Source organism: Equus caballus, chromosome 1 (assembly GCF_041296265.1).
Source record: "Equus caballus isolate H_3958 breed thoroughbred chromosome 1, TB-T2T, whole genome shotgun sequence".
Taxonomy (NCBI): domain Eukaryota; kingdom Metazoa; phylum Chordata; class Mammalia; order Perissodactyla; family Equidae; genus Equus; species Equus caballus.
Window position 1 is genome coordinate 45,475,554 of NC_091684.1, and position 22,807 is coordinate 45,498,360.

The window sequence follows — 22,807 nt, forward strand, 5'->3', positions numbered from 1 at the left end:
TAATCAGCTGAAAATAGAATGTGAGCATAAGTTTCAGATTGAATATTCTTATCATTTCTAAAAACTTTCCATTTTGATCAATGGGTTTCACCAGAGTCCTTTGATAATAACCAGGAAACTTGTTTCCTGTGATAGTTTTTCATATATTACTAGGGTTATCCATCAACAGCCCTGGGATACTTCTAAGTCAAAGTGCAGGTATCTAGAAATCTTCCTGGTTACCATATTATCTTTTCATCACTTGTTTTATCAACAAAGGATTTAAACATTGCAATTTGTGATTTCTACATAACATCCCTTTTCAACAGTGGTGCCTATTCTGTTTTCTCAGCATTTTCAAGTATTAAATACGACTATTAACTTGAAACAGCATGCTTTTGTGAAAAAACAATCTGTTATAGGTTAATCTTTTTCAGGCCTCAGAACTGCTGCAATTGGTTAAGTCTCCTACCCTGTCCGAGATTGAGTTTCTTCCTGGTGACATGCTGGTCATAGGGCAATCTCTAAAATGCCTTCCAGCATTGCTCTGGTATAAGCAGCCCTCAGTGTAAGATAGTATATTCACACCTTAAGAGAATATAATTTATAAGATCAGTCTTTTATCCTTGAAAAAATCTTACATCACTCCTGTGTTTTAGTGCCATTTTGAAGACTCAGAAAATAGTCTCTCAATAACTACAACAAATCAGGTTTACTTCCAGCACTGGAATTTTTTTTGCTTCATTAGTTGTTTTATGTAGTTATTATTGTGCATATGATTTTGGGCACAGGTGAAATGCTTAGCTTGGACCTACATTAGAGTGTTTCAGAGGAGGAGGAGGAGGAGGAGGAGGGGAGAAAAAGGAAGGGCGGAAAGAAAGGAAGGGAGGATCAAAAAAGGAAAGGAAGTAGGGGAGGAAAAGGAGAAAAAGTGAAAGGGAAGGAAGTGTGTGTGTGTGTGTGTGTGTGTGTGGACACTTTCTGCAGATGACACAAGGAGAGTCACTCAGGATGTGAGACTTAATGAGAGAAAGGCGACTCAAATCTCCCATCTCAGGCTCATTGGGGGAATGTGGGTGGATTAACCTCCAATATCTAGACTTATGATCTCTCCCTCTTCCTCTCTCTTCTTCCGCCCTCCCTTTCTGGTACACATGCACACACGCATACAGTACATAATTGATGTATATGTTTAGATGATTTACTCTGTGCCCATATAATTGGCTTTGCAGATCTTTCTTGGATACAGTTATTTAAAAGTAATACTTTTAAATATAAGTACATAAAATGTATGGTGAAGGATATCTACAATTAAAAACAAGCATTTGACATTTTCCCTAAATTTTTGCCTATTTAAGCATTGCTGGTATCTCTGAGTGGGACTCTCAACTATGTCAGGAGAGAGTAAAAATGATTTAATCTGAACATCTATGTTAATTATGGGGAAAACTTTAGTTAATAATTGCCATTTACATGGTAAAACACAATTCAATGTGTGGTTAGAGGGTTGTTAAATTTTAGAGATTCAATAACTGTAGAGACATGCCAATTTCTAGCATATATATGGGAGATACTGTGGGTTGCTTACCAAAAAACCACCTCATCCCTCCACGCCGGACTCCAAATGAGCTCAGATAACTGGTGGCTTTGTGCTTTAGGGGGTGTGATGTCCCTAACAGGGATGAGTCTTGATTAATCTAACTCAGCTGTGGTAATTCCATGGTTCTTACCAGTGATAGTTTGGGAAATGTACATGAGATCTAATTCTAAGTAACATGAAGAATTTTTCTTAATTGTAGAGAGCGCACCATTAAAAAAATGTTCCCTTTTCTGCTTATAGAAGCTGCTGTAAGGATGTAAGACCTGGGACTTTAGCAGCCATTTTGGGACTATTGATGAAATTAATCTAAAAGTAAATAATACACTGAGGAAGGCAGAACAGATGGAAAGAGACTAGATCTGTGTTGTCTCTGAATTACTGAGCAAATCCTGACGCCACCCCATCTCTGAACAAAATATTATGAGAGATAATAAATGACCTTATTGGCTAAGCCACTTTCAATTTAGTTTTCTATTATTTGCAGCTGAAAGCACTTTGATACATGACTATCTCCTGTCTACGTGTCCTCATCCTGTAGTCTCCTCTCCTTTCCATATGTGCCATTACTCTTCACATCTGACAGTTGCTCTTATTTTCTCCTGCCTGAACAGCCTATCCCTCATTTCTCTGGGTAGTAAATCTTGCAAATCCTACCCAGTGAAAGCTTCTTTGTCATCCAATTTAGGATTAAGTCTTTGATCTCATATTACATGACTTTTTCCAAACAACACTTGTTATTTGTGTATTTTCTGCTTCTCCTCACAGATTTCTCAAGCATCTCAGTCTATGATCTGGAGATACTGGTATTTATGACTCCAGCAAAGTAACTTAATGGATGTTTGTGGGTTTTTTTTGGTGAGGATTGGCCCTGAGCTAACATCTGCCCCAATCTTCCCTGTATTTTGTTTGTGGGCCACAGCGTGGCTTGATGAGTGGTGTGTAGGTCCATGCCCAGGATCTGAACCGGTGAACCCCGGGCCACCAAAGCAGAGCACGTGAACTTAACCACTATGCCACCAGACTGGCCCCTGTGATCTTTTTCCAGTTGATGATTTTCAATGGACATTTGTAGAATTATTACAAATAATATACTTAGTAATTAGGTAGTTTATTCATCTTCAAAACACTTTTTAATTGAACATAATTCTTATTAGCTAACTCCATCTTTCACAGGTATCCGAGATTTTCATTTTGCTGGGTGTTTCATAAATACTTCTGTTTTAAGAAACATAGAAAGAATATCTACTTTATGATCAATGTTGCTTATGAATTATTGTATATGGAAAGCCTTTGTACTAAAATTAACTAATTTATTAATTAAACAAGTATTTGTGGAATATCAATTGTCTCAAAAACTATAGAATCATAATCATGAGAAGAATTAGAAGCAAATATGAAATGTGTCTTTAGGGTGCTCTTTATTTTTCCTCTAGGGAAAAGAATACTGGATTAGATCAACTTGAAGTAAATCTCCCATTCTAGTAATATTTCTAAAGCTTTACCTAAGTTTAAAAAATGATTCTTTTTTAAAAAAAGATATTATATGATAAGGCTATAAAGGCATGTGACAATTATTCTCAAAGTTTAGATCATATAAGGATCACAGAAATGTATCATTTAGATTGCAGATTCCAAGCATATATTCTCTCAAATTTCAGAAATCCTCAGAAGTCTACATTTCTAACAAAACTCTCAGGTGATTCTCATGTAGATGGTCCAGGTTTTACTTTGAGAAATACTGGAATAGGAGATGGCTAGGACCACGTTAAGCATATAAGTAAGAATTTTGGCATTTGCTTATAGCCTCAACTCAAAAATAAGCTTCTATAACACATTTTTAAGATTCCATTCAAACTCCCTGGCAGTTTAGTGACTCAACAACTGTCAGACAAAGGTCAATTCTCCATTTAGTAAATGAGGGCATAGTACAGTTTGAATGATTTTATCACTGTTGGAAGTAGGGGATAAAGCGTAAGAGGCATGTGTGGTACCCACTTGCCCCCCACACACTCACACTGACTTAACCAAAGAAGGGAGATGGAATTTTGATACTCTATCAAATCTGTGTTTCTCCAGAGATGACTCCATCCCCTGACAACCCTCTTGATTAAATATGCGTGAAGCTGAGTTAGTACCAATTAGACAAAATGACACCTCTCTGCTAGTCTTGTAAGGAGGTGTTGGGCCCCACAGTTAGAGATCCTCTAGAAATGGAATATGGGGTACTTAGTGCTATTTGTTCTCAGCTGAAAGCTCTGGTCATTCATCATTTCCTAGGAAGCAGGAAAGATTCTTTTTGACCTCTCACATCTATGCTATATTTAAAAATATTGTTTGTGATATTCTCCATTCAACAGTAAGGACTAGATATTCAGTTCAAAAGAAGACCCATTTATTTTTAAGACAAACACGCACACACAGACACACACACAGACACACACATACAAATAAACACATATCTTTATATCTATTTCCTGGTGATCTAAGGGCGGAACGAAGATGTGAAAGCCTCACTGGGCCTGTAACTGGGAAGTGGTAGGAATTTAGGTAACAAGAAAGACTTCTCTCCCTGTCTCTCAGAAGCTATAGATTCTCTTATCACTGTTTTTCTCCATCTTTTTGAAGTCTCTCCCCTCCTCTCTCAACCTGTCTGTCTCTCTCTGTTTGTCTCTCTCCATCATCCCCAACCTCTTTCTCTCTCTCTTCAGGCTTTCCTCATTTGTTCATCTGGAACATGGCTGTGACTTTATCTCTTAGTTCCAATAAACAGCACCAACTCTGTGCCCTAATCAGTCCCTATTCAATCTTCCGCTTGTCACTGATGAAATCAGGTCACCATGTCGTTAACCGCTGATTCATCCACAGGTTGGTTGCCACTGGTGGGGTGTCTCCTCTAACTAAATTACCTGAAGTGAAAAGCGGATGAGTAAGCAGGGTCATGTGGCCCGTGTCCACTCAAAAGGGCCTGGGATTTGAGCAGAAAGATTAATTTGCTCCTAGTAGAATATCGACACTCTGATGATTGTTTCTTTGTTTCATACAAATTTATTCCTCCCTGCTACACACACACACACAAATATATATATGCACATTTAAAGATATATTAAAGATTACAATGTAGTTCATTTCACCTTGTTCTAACCAATTTCCTAAGAAATTGTATTTAGAAGTTTTCGGTTGGCTTCAGAGGCATGTATGTTGTGAAGTTAAAATGTTACAGACTTACAGTGAAAAGATCTGGGCTCAAAGTTTTACATAAAGAAGGACTTTAGACAATGACTTAATTAAACATGAGTGTTCATTGTAAAATATGAATAATATGACTTTATGAGGCCATGAGACTGTCATGATACAATGCACCCTGTAAAAACATTACTATAGTATAAAACGATGTTCTTAGTGACCTATCTAAAAGTAGCAATATTGTTTTTGCTTAGCCCAAAATATTTCAACAATATTTGAAATTTTGACTTTGACTTATAGACCAAACTATTTTAGGATAATAATCTGCTAAAAATCTTTTGCATTTAAACTGTAATTTTCACTTCCTGACTCAGGAAATTCAAAGGTATTACATGCTTACACATTACAAAAGAATGATGACTCTTTTTTGTCAATTCTTTCAAAACTATAGGGAGTTAAGCATAAAAGAACAATTGACTCAGCAGGACTTGTTAAAAGACGTTACCACCCACCCACTGAAACAGCACTCTGCTGCCCCCAGGAAAGAAGCTGCCTGTGCCAACCACTTAAATGTCCTCAGTGCTTTTCTGAGTAACATCAGTAGATAAAGGAAATGCTATACTGCTTCTTTAGTTGGCTGGAGACTGATGTAAGGGATATGTCATCAGTTCCCTGGTTACCACTTTAGTTCAAGACATTTAAAATGCTGAATACACATCACTTCAGTCTGCCATTATAAAAAACGATTAAGATAAGAAAAGTGATATGACAAGCTATTGGATGAATAGTCTTATCAATCTGACTTAACAATGGGATTTAAAATATCAGAATGATATCTATTATAATTGCCTTTTTCCATAAAAGATAAACTCCTCAAGATGGAATTTCTGCACATATGTGATGACAAATACTGACCCATTTTAAACATTTTAGAGTTTTTCTTATCTCTCTTTTTTCTTTTTTAAAAATCTAATAAGTTCAAAGCTTTATGAATGGTCTTATTTTGTATTACCATGAGGAAGCAAAAACAGTATTTCACAATAACTATGATGGGCATAGTACAAATTCTTCTAGTTCACTGTCTAGAGGCCATGACTTGCAAACAGACTAGCTCCAGACTCTCTACTTGCAGGTTTGATGGAGTAAGAAGCTAAGGGACTAAAGGTGATCTCTAAGAATTAAGAGCAGCCTCTGGCCAGCAGACAGCAAGAAGCCAAGGCCCTCTGTCCTACAACCATAAGGAAAGGAATTCTGACAGCAATCTGAGATGACTCGGAAAGGGACTCTTCTGTGGGGGATCAGAATTTGCCATCAGGAAATGTGTCTCTTTGGCTTGATTATTTTTTAAATTTTTTTGAGGAAGATTAGCCCTGAGCTAACTGCTGCCAATATTCCTCTTTTGCTGAGGAAGTCTGGCCCTGAGCTAACATCCATGCCCATCTTTCTCCACTTTATATGTGGGATGCCTACCACAGCATGGCTTGCCAAGTGGTGCTTTGTCCGCACCCGGGATCCGAACCAGCAAAGCTCGGGACACCAAAGCGGAACATGCCCACTTAACTGCTGCACCACTGGGCCGGCCCCATGGCTTGATTATTTTTAAGAACAAAAGACTTAGGAAGAACATTTGACCTTCCCCCAAATTGCCTAAAAGAGTTTAAGGTAGAAGGGCCTGTCTCAGGAAGGAGCTATCACCATAGATAATTCTAGGCATGGTAGACAGGAAGGCTTCTAGCAAGGGCCATTTCATCAAAAGATCTCTTTGGGTGGGGGGGATTGTCTATAGATGGCCCAACAAACACTTGTTTACCAAACATTTGCTTTTCCATCTCCAAGCAAATTGCCTTCCTCCCTTTTCAAATCCCAAACCACTACCCTCAACGTCCTCCTTTGTCTTTAGCTGAATAATTAAGTGGTGGCTTTGGCCTTTTTGGAGAGTTACACAGTTTTCCTGGGTTTCTCCCACGTGTATGTGTTATTAAACGTTGTTTGATTTTCTCTTTTACTCTGGTTCATGTCACTTTAATTCTTAGACCAGCCAGAAGGACCTAGAAGGTAGAGGAGAAGTTCTTCCTCCTCTACACTTCCCTAGCCAACTCTCCCTATGAGGACTAATCTGGTCAACACCTAGAATGCATCCTTGTGAGAGCCTAAGCAGAGGGCCCAGCTCAGGCTGTCCAATGATTCAGCCACAGAAACTGTGCAAAGATAAGCATGTGTTGTTCTAAGCCAACAAGTTTGTGATAGTTTGTTATACAGCAACAGATGCTAATGCATTATGCTATTCCCTAAGACTTGTCTAAAGGATATATTTAGTACTGGTAATTGATAACCACTACATTTGCTGAGTCTTTAACTTAGTAATTTTAAGTGATGCTATATTTTTACTTCTCTGATATTTAGGAACACATTGACATGAGAGTATCCTCACATACGTTCTTGTATTCGAGAGAGTGATCTTCTCTTTTTCTAGAGATAAATGAATAGACATCTCAATTCTCCTTCCCTTTCAATCCTTTCTTCAATTTTCCCTTTCTTATAGAGAAAACAGCCTGAAGTAGATTTGAAATGTCAGTATCTCTGGTTACAAACTAGTGTCAGTGGCAAACTAGCAGACAGCGCATCACTGCAGATCCATAGTCATGGATGAAATGAACGCATGTTTTTTTCATTCTTAAAACTTTGAAATGCTATCATTGTTGCTATTGCCTAAGATTTAGGAAAGTAAAAATGGTTCAGAAGCAAAAATGAATGAGTATTATTTTTCTAAAGATATATTGAAGATAGGAACTCACGGGGAATCAATTGTTCTGCTTCTATATGGCTGATTAACTCCTACTAGACTCAATCTTTCCACAAATAATACTTATAAACTCTGGAAAAACTACAGAGCAAACAAACAAAAAAATACCTGACATCCCCATAGAGGTAACCAAAGCAGGCATATTCTGGAAGAGATTAGACACTTGAAAGAAGAGACAACATGTGTGAGTTTCCTATTTTAGGGTAGTTAGCCTGAGGGAAGGCTGAATTTAGCACCTCATGGAGGCAGTTAAATCTGATGGAAAGACTGAAGTCTTTCTGACCTGAAGAATCAGGGGATAGATTTGGGGACAACTAAAGTTGATAGAAAGTGAGGGGGAATATTGGAAAGGAGAAAGCCAGAAAGAGAGAGAACAAGATTCCACTTATAAACTATGTCCACATCTCTAGTTGCTTGCTAAATCATATCTGCCTGGGTCATACAGCAGATCAACTCAGAAAAAATATATACTGAATTGAGATTTGAGCTGTACCCAAGAGAAAGTTTTCAATTTGAGTTCAACCAAATTCTCTACTAAAATTAAAGACAAACAAATAAACAATAAAATCTCCTCAGGGGAATATAATAGAATCAAGAGTCTCTCCACAACATAATATTCACAATATCCCAGATAGAGTCCAAAACATTTTGACATAGGATGAACCAGGAAATATGATGCCTTTTCAAGAGAGAAAAATCAAAGAAGACCAAAGTTAGAACAAGCCCAAGATTTTAAAGCAGCTACTATAACTATGCCTGTGCTTAGAGATGTAAAAATAATATGCTCACCATAAATGAAAAGATGAGAAATCTCAGAAAAGATATGAAAAATATAAAAATATGGAAAATTTAGACCTGAATAGTATGCTAACTAAAATTAAAAAAAAAAAAAAGAGAGACCAATGGATACATTGGATTGGTTTAACAACAGAATGGAGATGGCAGAGAATGCAGAGACCTTGAATATAGGTCAATAGAAAATACCCAGTTTGCAGATAAATGAGTAAAATATATTGAAAATATCTGAACCAAGCTTATACCTGTGGAGCAATGTTTAAATGCCTAACATACGTGTAATTGGTGTCTTGGAGGGAGAGAAGTCAGGGAAACGGGAGTGAAAATATTAGATAAATAACAAGTGATAATTTTTTTAACTGGTGAAAGGGAAATTCAGAGATTATAGAAGTTCAGCAAAGCCTCCCCAAAAAGGATAAATACAAAGAAAACCACACCTTGGCATGCCACAGTCAGGTTGCCAAACACTCAAGATTAAAAGAAAATCTTGAAAGCAGCCAGAGAAAAACAACACATTACATAGGGGGAAATTCAAATTTCCATTGACTTCTCTTATCAGAAACAGAGGCCAGTGTTTAAAATGATGGGAAGAATCAATTAAAAATACTTTGTTTTACTGTAAGGGAAGAGTTACATTTGTAAATTTCTAGACGGATGAAGTAGATAATGTAAATTGAGTGAAGCAACAATGGTATAAGTGGATGTAGAAATATTGCCTGGGTAATAGAAGTTTGATCTTAATGGGAAAGCTGGAACTCAACTCTAGCTGATTGCTGTCTTCAAAATTAGGATCAGTGTTGCCGTATTTCTCTTTCTTAAGAGAGAAGAGAAACCTAAATTTGAATGTGAAATTTCATGATTTTTAGATATTGGCTCAAAAAGTTATTTAAAATAATTTGTGGCCAAATGAAATGTCTGTGAGTTGAATGAAACTCCAGGTCACTAATTTGTGATTTCTGCTAATGAAAAATGCAGCATCAAATGAAAAAAAAACCGAAAACCTAAGATTTTTAAGTAGAACAGACCAATCTACACCTTTTACCATTTACTATACAGTGTGAGACTACTTTGAAAGAAATATGATTTTGGTTGCAAAGGCCAGATGTAGTCACGTTTTCAGGTTACATATGTTCGTAACACATACAATTTTCTTTTGACATTAAGAAATAAGCAGAAGAATATTATGATGCTGTTAATATGAGCAGAATTACTAGAAATGTAACAGTGGCAGAATATAAAAATCATTTCTCTCTCATTGATCTTACAAGAGACAAAACTGATACTGAGGTTTACACTAAGTTTCTGCGATGGCTAAAGATGGATTCTCTGTAAGGATGTGACTTGGTTAATACTTTCTCTCCAAGATACCCTTAGTTAGGTGCTGTCATGATGTCGTGTTCTTTTGCCTCATTGAAATAGCACCACGCCAGAAAATTTCTTTCTTTCTTCCGCAGTAGTGCTAGCTTGCTAAAGTACATTTTTCTTTTTTTTGCAATTTGGAAACTGCATGTGACTGATTGGCTTATCCAATCTGTAGGTAGTAAAAGATCCGTATTGTATTTGATGCCAAGCCCACAAATCCTCGAAAGAGGGAAGAATTCAGAAGGAATTACTGGACAGCTCACAAGGAATTTCAGCCTCACAAAACTTCTAAAAGCTAGTTTCTAAGTAACACATTTTTGTCTCGCATTATATCTAAACCTTGGATAGGTTTTTCTTTTATGCAATGTAATAAAAATTTTCCTAAAATACATAGCCTGGCTATTCTATACTCGCTGGGAGGTTGCATTTTTACTACTTAACAAGTAAAGATCAGGAAACGATCTTCATAAAATGTAAGCTAGAGACATGGCACATGCATATTCTTAATTATTTTGAAACCTAAACAGTAAAAAAAACAAATGGTTTAGAAATAGATTGTGTAGTCAGCTGTCTGTTTCTACTTTTAAGGAAAAAGTGTTTCTCTTGCCCTTTTCTCCTCTGCTTTTTCTTTGCTCTTTTCTACTCCATTTCTTGTGTAACCCCTCATACTTACTGTCCTTCTCTGTCACATTCTCATTATCTCCCTATCTCTTGGTTTCATTGTCTCTGCCTACAAACATGTGGAGACATACTTTTTAGGGGAAAAACTAAAACAAAAAAAAATCCCCCCAAATCTTCCCTTGACCCTGCTATGCCCATGGACTCTTTTGGTTCTCCAAATTTTTTGAAAATTTTAACACAATCACTACAACTATTTTGTTAGAACACAATAGAGGAAGAGTGAAGCGCATGCTACTTTGAAATCGGAGTCTTGACTCTATGGCTTAGAATTGGCTGTGCAATACTAGGCAAATTGCTTCACTTATGGGCCAGCTTTCTTGCCTAAGCAATAGAGATATTGCTACTAATTGACTTGTGACAATAAAATGAGAAAATGCATTGCAATCCACTTACTTCTAACAATAATTTTGTAAGGTAGATCTTACTGTGAGTTCTTAGTCTCTGAAAGCTCAATAGTTTTGTTTGTTTGTTTAAAGCTTATATAAGAAACATGTAACTTAAAAATGAAGATATAATGTTAACTTTACCACTTTTTATATTTCTAACATTAAACATAAAGGGAAAGCGTTAATTTAGAAAACTCACTTAAGATGTGATTTTAAAACTATGCTCTGAGGAGCCCATCGTGTTCTGAGAAGTTTCCTTGGGAAAAGAGGAAGGAAGATAGCAGCACAATTTCTGGCTTGAGCTTCAAGAAAACAATTCTGATTTTATCTGTACTGTTTAATATATCATTAGAAGAAATAATTTCACAGCCTAGAAAACAATGTAGAAATCCCATGGTCTAATGCAAAAAGGAAAAAAGCCTATGGCTAGAGGCTTTGTCCTTTTCTCTACTTTAGCTTTGATTGGTGGGATGGTTGGGATTTTCAGGGATTGTCATCACCAGAGATGTGTCTGGGGTGTGTTTATGTGGAGAAGTGGCATGGTGATATTAATTTGTGAGCTCCATAAAGCATATGCATCATATTTTTTATATCTCCATTGATTTGTTTAGAATGCTTAGGGGTCCACAAGGATCATGGCAATTTAGTAGAAATGGCATACTTTACTTATAAATACATTTTAAACTTTTACTGACAAATATCACCAAAAATTAGCTTTCAAAAGTACATCACAAATATTAAAAAGAATGTAATTTTGAGATAATGTTTAATTATAGTATGATTACTAATATGATTCCAGAAGCTGAGTAACAGAACAATACAATAAATATCAGCTGAAGGAAACATTAACTTTATTCCTCATAGTAAAGTCCTACTGCAAGTAGGTATTTACATACCGGATCAGCTGGATTATACTGAATAACATATTCTATCTGTCCATTTGGGCCATCATCTATGTCTGTAGCTCCATTGTCTCCTGCAAATCCTGTAAATATTGTGGTGCCAACTGGAGTGAGCTGAAAAGAAAATGAAAGAAAAATTGTCAATTCTTATTTCATCAGCTGCACGCTAGAAGTGTTCCAGCACAAAAACCAGCCCTTTATTACACATATAGGAGTTCTTATAAAGTCTGAAATTTCCAACATCATGGGCCTTGCTTTGGGTAAAGAAATGGAAGGCCCTGATTCAGTGGGAAGCACATTTGGACCAATTTATGACGATTAGCATCTTAGCCCCCATGGAGAAAATGTGTCTGTTGTTCCTCCTTTAAAAACCTTGATGCACTAGGTTACCTACAAGCTAGAATTTAAATTGTATGAGGAAGTTAGTTACTTTATTTCAAAATCAAAATCCACTTCAGAGAGATCAATGAAATCCAGGGTGTAGTTACACGCAAGTGGCAAGTTTGAGGAAGAGCTTTGGAGACAATGGATTCCCTGTCTATCAGAGGAGAGAGAAAGCTGGAAATTTCTTCAGTGATTGCAATATTGGTTGAGTAGAAAGCTATCATGTGACAAGAGTTGGAGAGAGTGCTCATATCTTTTCATTTTGTATTAAAACAACAACAAAACTAAATGTGGCGTCTAAGACCATGATTTGGCATTTGGACTAAGTGTCTAGCTTTATTTCTTATTGATCTCAACCGGAGAATCACTATTTTCTCCTATCTGTACGTCTTTGCATAATATATTCCTACATCCAGAGTCTGCAGTCCCTCAAGCTTTAGCTGGAATCCTACTCATTAGTTACATTTCAACTTAACTAGGTATCACCCTCTTCTAAACCATCCCTGATATATCACTCTCCACCAGCGTCAGAATATGGTGCACGTTTTTCTTGTGCTTACATTTTACACTTTTCTTCCCTAATCATTGTATTGTCACCATGAATAAATAAGTTTTGTCAATAAACATAAGCCCTTTGGCTCTAAAGAGCAGAGATTTTTAAATTTTGTTGTGAGATATGTTTTGTTAGTTTTTAAATGGGATTCCTTCACGGACAAACAGTTTCCAAGAAAGAAAAAATAGTCGTCTCATTGACTTCTATTTTCAGCACTACAGACTCAAATGTCTACAGGGATCCATCAGGTAATGTAAATGAGTGAAGCAAACCTGATGGGAATGATGGCGACTGGGGAGCACATGCTCCTTCTAAAGTGGCAGCTGCTCCTCGGCCCTAGCAAATACTTGCCATAATGGGATGTGTTGCCAATGTTACTAGGTCTTCTAATATTCTAATTTTATGTGAAATCTCTTGGTTCTAAGGTTGATGGCAGATTTTAGAAAATTAAATTATGACTTTAATGGGCTAAACAAAATACGTGCATTGGCACAGCAACCACAGTCGTTTTCAACTTCTGATTTAGAAAAAGAATTCAACTATGAGTAAAGAAATAAACCATAAGTATAAAGTGGTGGATCTTTATAAAGTCAGCCCTCCTGGCAGACAGTTTTAAAAGGCAAACTTTGACTACAGCTCAAAGAGAGTGGAGAATGAAGTGAGAGAAGGTGGTTTAACTAGACACGTAAGAACACTGAGAGACCAGAGCAGGATGGGTTTCATGGAAATGTTAGTCAATTAAAAGGTTTCCAAGCCAACATTTTAAGATTTTTTAATGGAATCTCGTTCCAAAAGTCATCGTACTCTCTTAGAAAAATTTATCCATTCTTATGTAGCTAGGCTTTGATTTTTAAATTATGAAATTTTAAAATTGAATGAGAATGATTTGTTTCTCGATATCTAATACAATAAACAAAGTACTTAATCAAAGATCCTTGCTGCTAAAGAACATAACTGTATTATGGGGTTAAATTAAAAAATCAAAATGAAGCAAAACAAAGACAAAATGAAACAAACAGAAAAAATTGGAACAGTAAGTGTCTGGAAATTTTGAAACAATGTGTCCATCTCTTTCAACCTACTCACTGAGACAACATATACTATTGTACTTGATTCATTACAGAGCAGGATCCTGAAGTGCCGTAGCCCAGGCAATAAAATTGGTGTTACAGGGAAAGCATAAGAGGTCCAGGGATTGCTTAGACCATGTACCAAAATGTTGAAGTTCCTGAGATCCATGAGCAGCTGGAAGCCAGGGAAACAAGAGTTTTGCAACAAATGTGAGCAGAAAGAGTGCTGAAAGAAACCACACTTTCCCTACTTAATCAATTCTGCTAGCCCACTTAATACGTACATGAAGGAAAATTTGCTATAACATTGATTTTTTTAATATCTACTCATCATTACTAAAACCAATTTTCCTTTTTTTTCAGTGAGGGAGATTAGCCCTGAGCTAACACCTGTGCCAATCTTCCACTATTTTGTATGTGGGTCGCCATCACAGTATGGCTGATGAGTGGTGTAGGTTTGCACGCAGGATCCAAACCTGCGAACCCAGGCCACCGAAGCAGAGTGCGCTGAACTTAACCACTCACACCTCAAGGCTGGCCCCCGGTTTTTTTTATTTTTTAAGAGGTTTTCTAATTTAAAGAAAGGTTGCAACAGAATAAGCAGTACATCATCTATACATTGTGAAATTTTGGGACTTCAATTAGTGATCACATATCAAAGTTATTTAAAATTAAAACAAACAAACAAACAAAAGCCTTACCACCCTCTCATTTGATAGTATGACAGTTTCTCTAACGCTCAAATGCATTTTTACTACACAATGATAATTTTCTTTGGGAAATTTTAAATTATGTAAAGACAGGTAGATGATTTTCTTCATGCTGGTTTAATAACATAAATTTGATCTGACCTGATGTAAAGTTTGAAGTATTACCTATGTGTGTAGAAAAAAAGAAAAGAACTAACTTGACATTTGAGTCTCAGAATCCAAGACATAAATGAAACCACCCTGATGATTTGGTGGAAGTAATAGAACGGCAATTGTTGTAAGAAAAGAACTGTTTTTAGTAAGGGAGAAAATAAAGTATAATATTCTCTAAATCTCAACATTTTCTAATTTTTCCAGTCTTATTCAAGATTAAGTTTCTGGAAATAAACATTATATGACAGTATTTGGCTGGAATAGATGGTTTGAAGGATTTTATTTCTTACAATGTAATATTTGCAAATCCAAAGACACATTTGCAAAATCAAAGACTCTAACTATGAAAAATATCTGTATTTTTCTTTAGCTGTCCAAATGTTTTTGAAACTCAGAAAAGTCAACATAGAAGTGCTTTAACATATTGTCAATTAATGGTTTTCTTCATCACGGACAGTCTCTCACCATTTAAAAATCACATTTATAAATACATATAATTTTTAATATCTAGCTGTTTAAAATAAACCCCACATTATTTTTCTTTGGTTGCCTTTAAAAAATACGCTTGGTGACAAAGTTCAACAAAGATTGTTATTGAAAAAGGACTTACAATGCATTTGTTTGTGGTTGCTATTTATGGTTAATTAAAAAAGTAATTCAATTCCAATCCCTCTCATTTTAGGATTTTAGCTTATTTTGGGGTACCACATATAATTGTCCCTCAAAGAATTTATATGCTTATATATTTTTTATTATTCCTTGAAATTACAAGTAGAAATATGATTCTATAATAAATTCTTTTAGTGTATATTTTTGAATGGAAAATAAAAGAGAAACAATTGCCCAGCTGTGGAAATAGAGAATAAACCTTATCATTTCTATAATGATATCAAATAAGGTTATGAATGATCTCTAAATAGAATTTTAAGCTCTGTTTTCTTTTTTTTTTTTTGGAGGGAGATTAGCCCTGAGCTAACATCTGCTGCCAATCCTCCACTGTTTGCTGAGGAAGACTGGCCCTGAGCTAACATCCATGCCCATCTTCCTCTGCTTTATATGTGGGATGCCTGCCACAGCATGGCTTGAAAAGCGGTGCATATATCTGCACCCGGGATCCGAACCGGTGAACCCCAGGCTGGTGAACAAGAACACGCGGACTTAACCGCTATGCCAATGGGCAGGCCCATTAAGCTCTTTTTAAATAAAGACTTTATATCCTTGAAAATTAAATGGGCAGCATTAGGATAGCAGTAGTAGATTTCAGCATCCTATTTCATTCACAGTGCTGTATCTGTTTACAATTTCAGTAAAAATTAGATTAAAGATTTTTCCCCCAACTTGGAAAATGTGGTATTTAGTTGTTGACAGCAGAGGACTCAGGTAGTACGCCAAGTCATTAGTTCAGTATTTGTATAGACTAGCGAGTTTTGCTCTCTTCCACAGTTGTGCATTGAGGCCAAACATCTTAGCACAGATTATTCCTACTCATTTGTACTATGAGAATAAGCAAACGTCCACACATAGACAAACCCATGTAAAATGCAATACTAAAGTGTTTCAGAAACTGGCCTGCACACATTTGTCAATGATCTGCCACTCAGATGGTGGACCTGTTCCAATAAAAGCTAGGGTTTGAAGTGTTTGAAGCTAATATAAGAGAAATAGCTAAAAAAAAAAAAAAAAAAAAAAGTAGAGAAGGCATTTTGTGCTAATGTGGAAGGTCTTTCAAGGCTAAAAAGGCTCCAATGAGATGGCCCATACCAGATGCAAACAAGCAAAAGAGAGTTGGAGCACACAAAATGCTTTCCAAAAATAGTAGATTTCACCATCCTATTTCATTAATTTATTTTTATATATATACCCAACAGAAATCTATACATATCTACGCACGCATACAAATGCACACATATATTACATAAAGATAAATTCACACATGTCACCATTATTTATTCTCATTACAAGAGACGTAGTACACTGGTGCTTTATGAATTTCTGAATATTACATGGGCGTTGAAAATCTTCACATGATGGTCAGGTTGTTTATTACAATGTCTTGCCTTATACATGATTATTCACAGTTTTCAGGGCACATCTGCCGTGCAGGTGGCCATGTTCTGTGTCCTTTAACATTTCAACAAGTCTCAAACATATAAATTTAGTTTTTTGATGAGCATTCCATGCATGAGATGATTATCAGCATGGGTAGCTGCCTGAGGGTATCTCTTCCTTATTTAGTTCATGTCTTTTTTTCACAAATGATTTTATACAGCTACTGGAAAATATAGAAAACACATAGATAAATGCAAATGTAAAAGTTAAAGATAATCAGAGCAAGGAAATTCAGTATTTCAAGAAGATGTATAAGAGAAATTAGAGTGTAAATGTAAAAGGTGAGCGGTTCTCAGTAAAGTGTCTGGATGTCTTGTGAGCCATAGCTACTCAAGCCGGCCTAAAAATTATGAACAATGCTCTAAAAAGAGAACATTTGTTTTCATTAAGCTTACTTACAATACTTCCCCGCAGAAGCATTGTATTCACAGGTTCATATAAATACAGTTGATTCTCTCTATTCATGGTAGTTATGTTCCATGAAGTCGCTATGAACACTGAATTCACAGATACTGAACATGGCTCCTCAGGGAAATACAAGGTTATTACCTTGCTAGGGGGACACAGAGTTAGGTTCCTACAAGCCTCTGCTTCCAACGTTTTCATCAACTGATCGATGCATGACCTTGTTTTATGTGTGCTTCTGTTTAAAAGCACTTTATGTAATATATTTGGTCTATTCTACTATAGATATTCTCTATCGTATTTTTCATGTTGTTCATTAAATTATTCAGCTCCACAACTCATTTTGTTCATGTGTTGTTTTCCCAATTTCCTTGAGCTGTCTTTCTGTGTTTTCTTGTAGCCCATTTACTTTCCTCAAAACAGTTATTTTGAATTCTTTATCAGATAAGGCACCGATTTCTATGTTTTTGAGTTCAATTCCTGTAGAATTATTGTTATCTTTTGGTGATGACCTGTTTCTTTGATTCCTCATGTGCCTTGGAGTTTGGGGCTGCAGCTTTTTTATTTAAAGTAGCAGACACTTCTTCAAATCTTCCCTAATCATCATTGAGTTGGAGATATTTTTTGTTGGTCCTGCTCACATTTGGGATTTTCTTCAACCTTACATGAATACACCTGTTCCACATTCTTGCTACCTCGCGTGGCTGAATTCTTAAGCTTGTACGTCTTTTACAGTCGTTACAACTCACCAGGCTGGCTGCTGGAAACTTCTGTTTTCTCAGAAGGTAGTGCTACAGTCAAATTGGTGTTTTCTCCCTTGCCCACAGTCCCTGGCCTGATTTTCTGAACATATTTGCTGTTGCAAAGCTCAATTTCACCACCACACTTAGGAGTGTGCACAAAGAGTCGAGCACAGAGAGGGAGCAGTGTGGGTTTAGCACTTGGGCCACTGGGCATGCCCACAGGCCAGTTGGGGAGATCCGTGTATGAGGTTCTCTAAGCAGCCTGTGGACTGGCATCCTGCTGGAGTCCTGAACAAAGTCAGTAGGAACCTCATCCCTTTCAAGACCTTTGATATTCCTATCTGTCTCTTTCCTAACCTCCTCCCTCCCTGAGTAATGGGTTTCTCCAGCAGCATCAGACACAGCTTGGGTAGCAAGACACTGATTTTCCCCTGCCAGAGAGGTCCCACTGGCTAGTATAGCCCCAGGACTCTGTCACCTTGGAGGGAGGGGTGGCACTGGCAAACTTCCTCTTACCTTCAAACTCGTATTAAGTTTTGTTCTAATGGAGTGCTAGAATCTCTCTTTGAGAAGCCTTCTCCTTCATAGGTATCTACGCAAGCCAGCATTCTCCAGGTTTCCCTAGACCATGGTTGAGAGCAGTTAGGGCTGGTTCCCTGGCTTCTGCTGAATCCATGGCCAAACTGAGGTCTGTCCGCCTGTTACCCAATACACAGGTGGGTGGGACTACTTCCAGGTCCCTTGGCATATAGTGCTAAATCCCACAACTACCAAAGAGGTACTTTTGTTCATGGATGGATACTGATTTTTATTTGTTAAAAGGGGAACTTAAAGGAGGAACATCTTATACCACCATGATGCTGACTTCACTCTAGACCAAATCTATATTCAGCAAAGAAATGGTATGCTGCCACTTTGAATAAAATATTGGGAAGGATAAATGTTGGAAAGCACTCCATAAATCATAATATTTTGTTAAATATATATACTTAGTGATTGGAGAATGCCACTGGCATCAATCCCCTTATATTTATGGGTAGCAATAATCTCCTGGTATTTGCATACACTGAATATTTCCTGGAGTCTAATGTAATATATCTACATGAAAACAAACATTTCAGTAGAAATAAAATGCTAAACTATATAATTTCTGGTTATCTAAAATACTTTTTCACATGTATTTCCAGCCAACGCCTCTAATAGACTTTGATGTTTTTAGTGATTAAAGAGACACTTTACTAGAGTCCAGAAGAAAAGTACATTTTACAATAAGTATAACTAAAATAATACCACTTTAACTGGGAAATCATTAATAGAAAATGATGGTATTATCTAGCTTTGGACACCTGCCCAAGGAAAAGCCACCATAAGGAATGATTTAAAATGCAATCGATGAGATTTTATTTTCTTACATACTTGATCAAGAATCCAACTGTTTTGTTTTTCCCTATGCCCTAAAGAGAGACAGAACATCTGAAGGGGTGTGGACAATAGATAAGCTGAAATAGGATTCACTAGATAATGATTTTGCTATAATAACAATAATTTAGTGACAGAAACACTATCAATGGTAGCTGGTGATGGCTTCATATCAATAGAAATGATCAAAGCAGAAACATTATGTTTAGTGGAGTAAGATTACATATCAGTCTATATTAGACTAATACATGTTTATTTTTCAAATACCAATATCGTTATCTGATATACTGTCTACTAGATAGCCAATTCAAACCAATTATGCTCTTAAGAAAAAAAACACCCATCAGAAGGTATCATTTTGTAAAAGTTATCATTGCTAGTGAAATGGAGGCACTCTCTCATGTTTAATTAACAATGAGACTTCAATTTTATGCTATTCTCTTGCATTTGTGTAGTATGGATCCATATCCCTTATGATGGTTAATTTTATGTGTCAACTTGACTGGGCCACAAGTTACCCAGATACTTGGTTAAACATTATTCTAGGTGTGTCTGTGAGGGTGTTTCTAGATGAGATTAACATTTGAATCAGTAGACTGCTTAAAGCAGAGTGCCCTCCCAAATGTGGGTTGGCTTCATCCAACCCATTGAAGGCTTGAATCCAATAAAAGAAGCTGGGTGAGAAAGAATTCACTCTCCTTGCTTGACTCTGAGCTAGGACATCTGTCTTCTTTTGACTCTGATTTAGATTCAGACTAGAGGTTACACACAATCAATTCTCCTAGTTCTCAGACTTGGGTTTTGGACTGGAACTATATCATCAGCACACCTGGGTCTCCAGCTTCCTGACTGTAGAGCTTAAGATCTCTCAGCCTCCAAAATCACATGAAACAGTTCCTTATAATAAATCTCCCTTGCTATATCTTTGTCTATCTATCTATCTATCTATCTATCTATCTATCTATCTATCTACCTATCTACCTACATATCAGTTCTGTTTCTCTAGGGAACTAATAGATCCCTGATCTAGTTTCTCATTAGTGAAGAAAAAAATTGAGTATTTGATTTTGCAGTTGTAAAGATTAGATTCCCATGTTCTAAATGACCAAAATCTGTATACCCACTATGTAACACTCTGTGAAAAAATTGCTGATTTAACTGCAACAGGGACCATACAATCTTTTGGTACTTTGATCATACTTCATGATCCTTTGAAGATTACCCAAAGTGCTTCCATAGTCATCTATGCAAGAAGTTGTAAATTCCTGGACTCTAATTTATGTAGTCCTGGACGACAAACCTATTTTAAAATGATTACTCTCTTCTCTCCTTACACTTATTTTGAGGGTCTTCTCAATTACACTGTATGGTCTGAAGATCAGCTTCCATAATAACAATCTTTCCAAATTAGAAGCCATTCATCCTTTGCTATAATTCAGCCTTTAACTTCCTCCTCAAATAAAGTAATTTCATGACTCTATCTTACAAGTTATTCCTACATTGGAAACATACTTTAGAAATAGTGATACATTTGAAAAGCAAGGGGGTCTCCACAAATGAAGTGGGGTGATGAATCTATACACAGGTACACATTGTTGAGAACTCCAGTTTTTTCTCACAATGATGAAATTACATTATCTCTAAATCTATGATTATTTATTGAAAGATTATTATGGGCAAAATCATTGTTTCTGTGACTATTATGTTGTTTTTATATTAACTTGTTAATATAATATTTATTTTATTCAAAGATTTATCCAAAGCAAGTGACTATTTAACATTTATCTTAAAACTTTCTAGAATTGATGGCAAAGAGTACACATTCTTGAATTCACATTCAGTAGATGTTATCTTGCAATGATTTATTCAAATCCAAGAGAAAAATTAAGAAAGGAATTACATTTGTTCTTCATATTCCCATTTACATAGTATGGTTTTTACAACTGTGTATAAAATCTTGACTCCATTTTTTTATCATAAAAGCTAAACAATTAATGTTGAAAATCATTTCCTGTGAAGAAATTATTAAAGGCAAATTCACGTAGATAAGTATTTTCAAAATAAGATAAAGGATTATTATTAGAGAGAATGACAAGTGCTCTACTCATCTTAAGTAAAAACTTAATTCAGTGAAGCTAAAATATATGTGTGTGTATGTATGTGTTTACACATATACATGCAGAGAGAGAATACATGGATGAAAGACTTTATTAAATTTGAAAGTTGTTAAATAGTTGAATAGTTGAATCTTTTAAAGCAGCTGGAAGATTGAATCCCATTTACATGCTTAAAGTAGAAAACACATCTTCATGTGCTTCTTTCCCTTGCCTTAATCTCCTTCTCTTTTTTCCTCTCCTACTGTACCTGTCTCTTGCTTCCCAGAAAGAATGTGCCTAATCTGCTGAGGAAGAAAATGAGGACAAGTAAAAGGAACTAGGAATTAGTCTCCTTTCTTTCTTCAGAAGCTTTTGTGAGCTGTAGATTAAATGCTAGCACTGTCTGTTCAAAGAAATTCTGTGATGGGAATGGCTCTGAAGGTCCAGTGATTTTTATTCCTTGAGTGGTTGAAAACATTTATCAAGTTTCCAATATGATGGACCACTTTTCTAAAAAAAAAAAGAATTACTTAACTTGTATTTAAAAATCACCTAATTATATCTAGAGAATGTAAAGAAAACATATAAAATGTATTTAAAAAATAGTTAACTGTATATGGAATCTCACTGTTATGCTTCTTCATGGAGACCATCTGTGCTCTTAGATCTATGAGAATGACTCTGATAAGAACAGATGTTCAAAAATGCATGTGTTAAATGGAAGGAGATGATACAGTCCTGAGGAAATGTGAAAGAAGAGCTCAAAACTAAGAGAGGTTGATTACGAAAGTGAAAGCTCAAATTGAATAGATTCAGAGATAACATCATTTCATCACTGTGAGTAAAAGCTGAAGTTTTCAATGTTGTTCCCCTAAGTACTGCCTGTTTACAAATCTTTTTGCAATTCAATTGTGGAGACCCCTTTGGTTTTCAAATACATTACTATTTCTAAAGCATATATCCAAGTCAGAGACGACTTGAAAGAAAAGATCACCAGACCCTGTACTAAGTACTTTAAAAACATTCTCTCTCTCTCTCTTTTTATTTTGTGAGGAAGATTCACCCTGAGCTAACATCTGTTGCCAATCCTCCTCTTTCTTTGCTTGAGGAAGATTGTCCCTGAACTAATATCTGTGCCAATCCTCCTCTACTTTGTATGTGGGATGCCTCCACAGCATGGCTGATGAGCAGAGCAGATTCGCACCCAGGATCCGAACCCATGAGCCCAGGAGGCCAAAGTGGAGCATGTGCAACTTTAACCACGTGGCCAGGGGGCCGGCTCCAAAAACTTTATCTCTTTTAATCCTTAATGCAACTTTGTGACATTATTTTTTGTTGTTATACTTATTTTATAGTTAAGGAATCATAGGCTAAGGGAGCTTCTGTCTGATGTCATAATTCTAATACTTGGTAGAGAAAGACTGCAGCACAGATTGTCTAACTTTAAAATGTTAATTCTCAGGAACTGTGAAAT

At 36.2% G+C, this 22,807-nt stretch overlaps 1 protein-coding gene across 3 annotated transcripts in view; it reads right to left on the reverse strand.

Annotated features, from left to right (window-relative positions):
* PCDH15 (protocadherin related 15) overlaps positions 1-22,807 on the reverse strand; it is a 952,630-nt gene that overhangs the window by 423,321 nt on the left and 506,502 nt on the right. For all 3 annotated transcript variants that reach the window (XM_070262649.1, XM_070262641.1, XM_070262642.1), the window contains one exon: positions 11,686-11,805. In XM_070262649.1, coding sequence (XP_070118750.1) covers positions 11,686-11,805 — 120 coding nt within the window. The remainder of the gene's footprint in view (positions 1-11,685; positions 11,806-22,807) is intronic.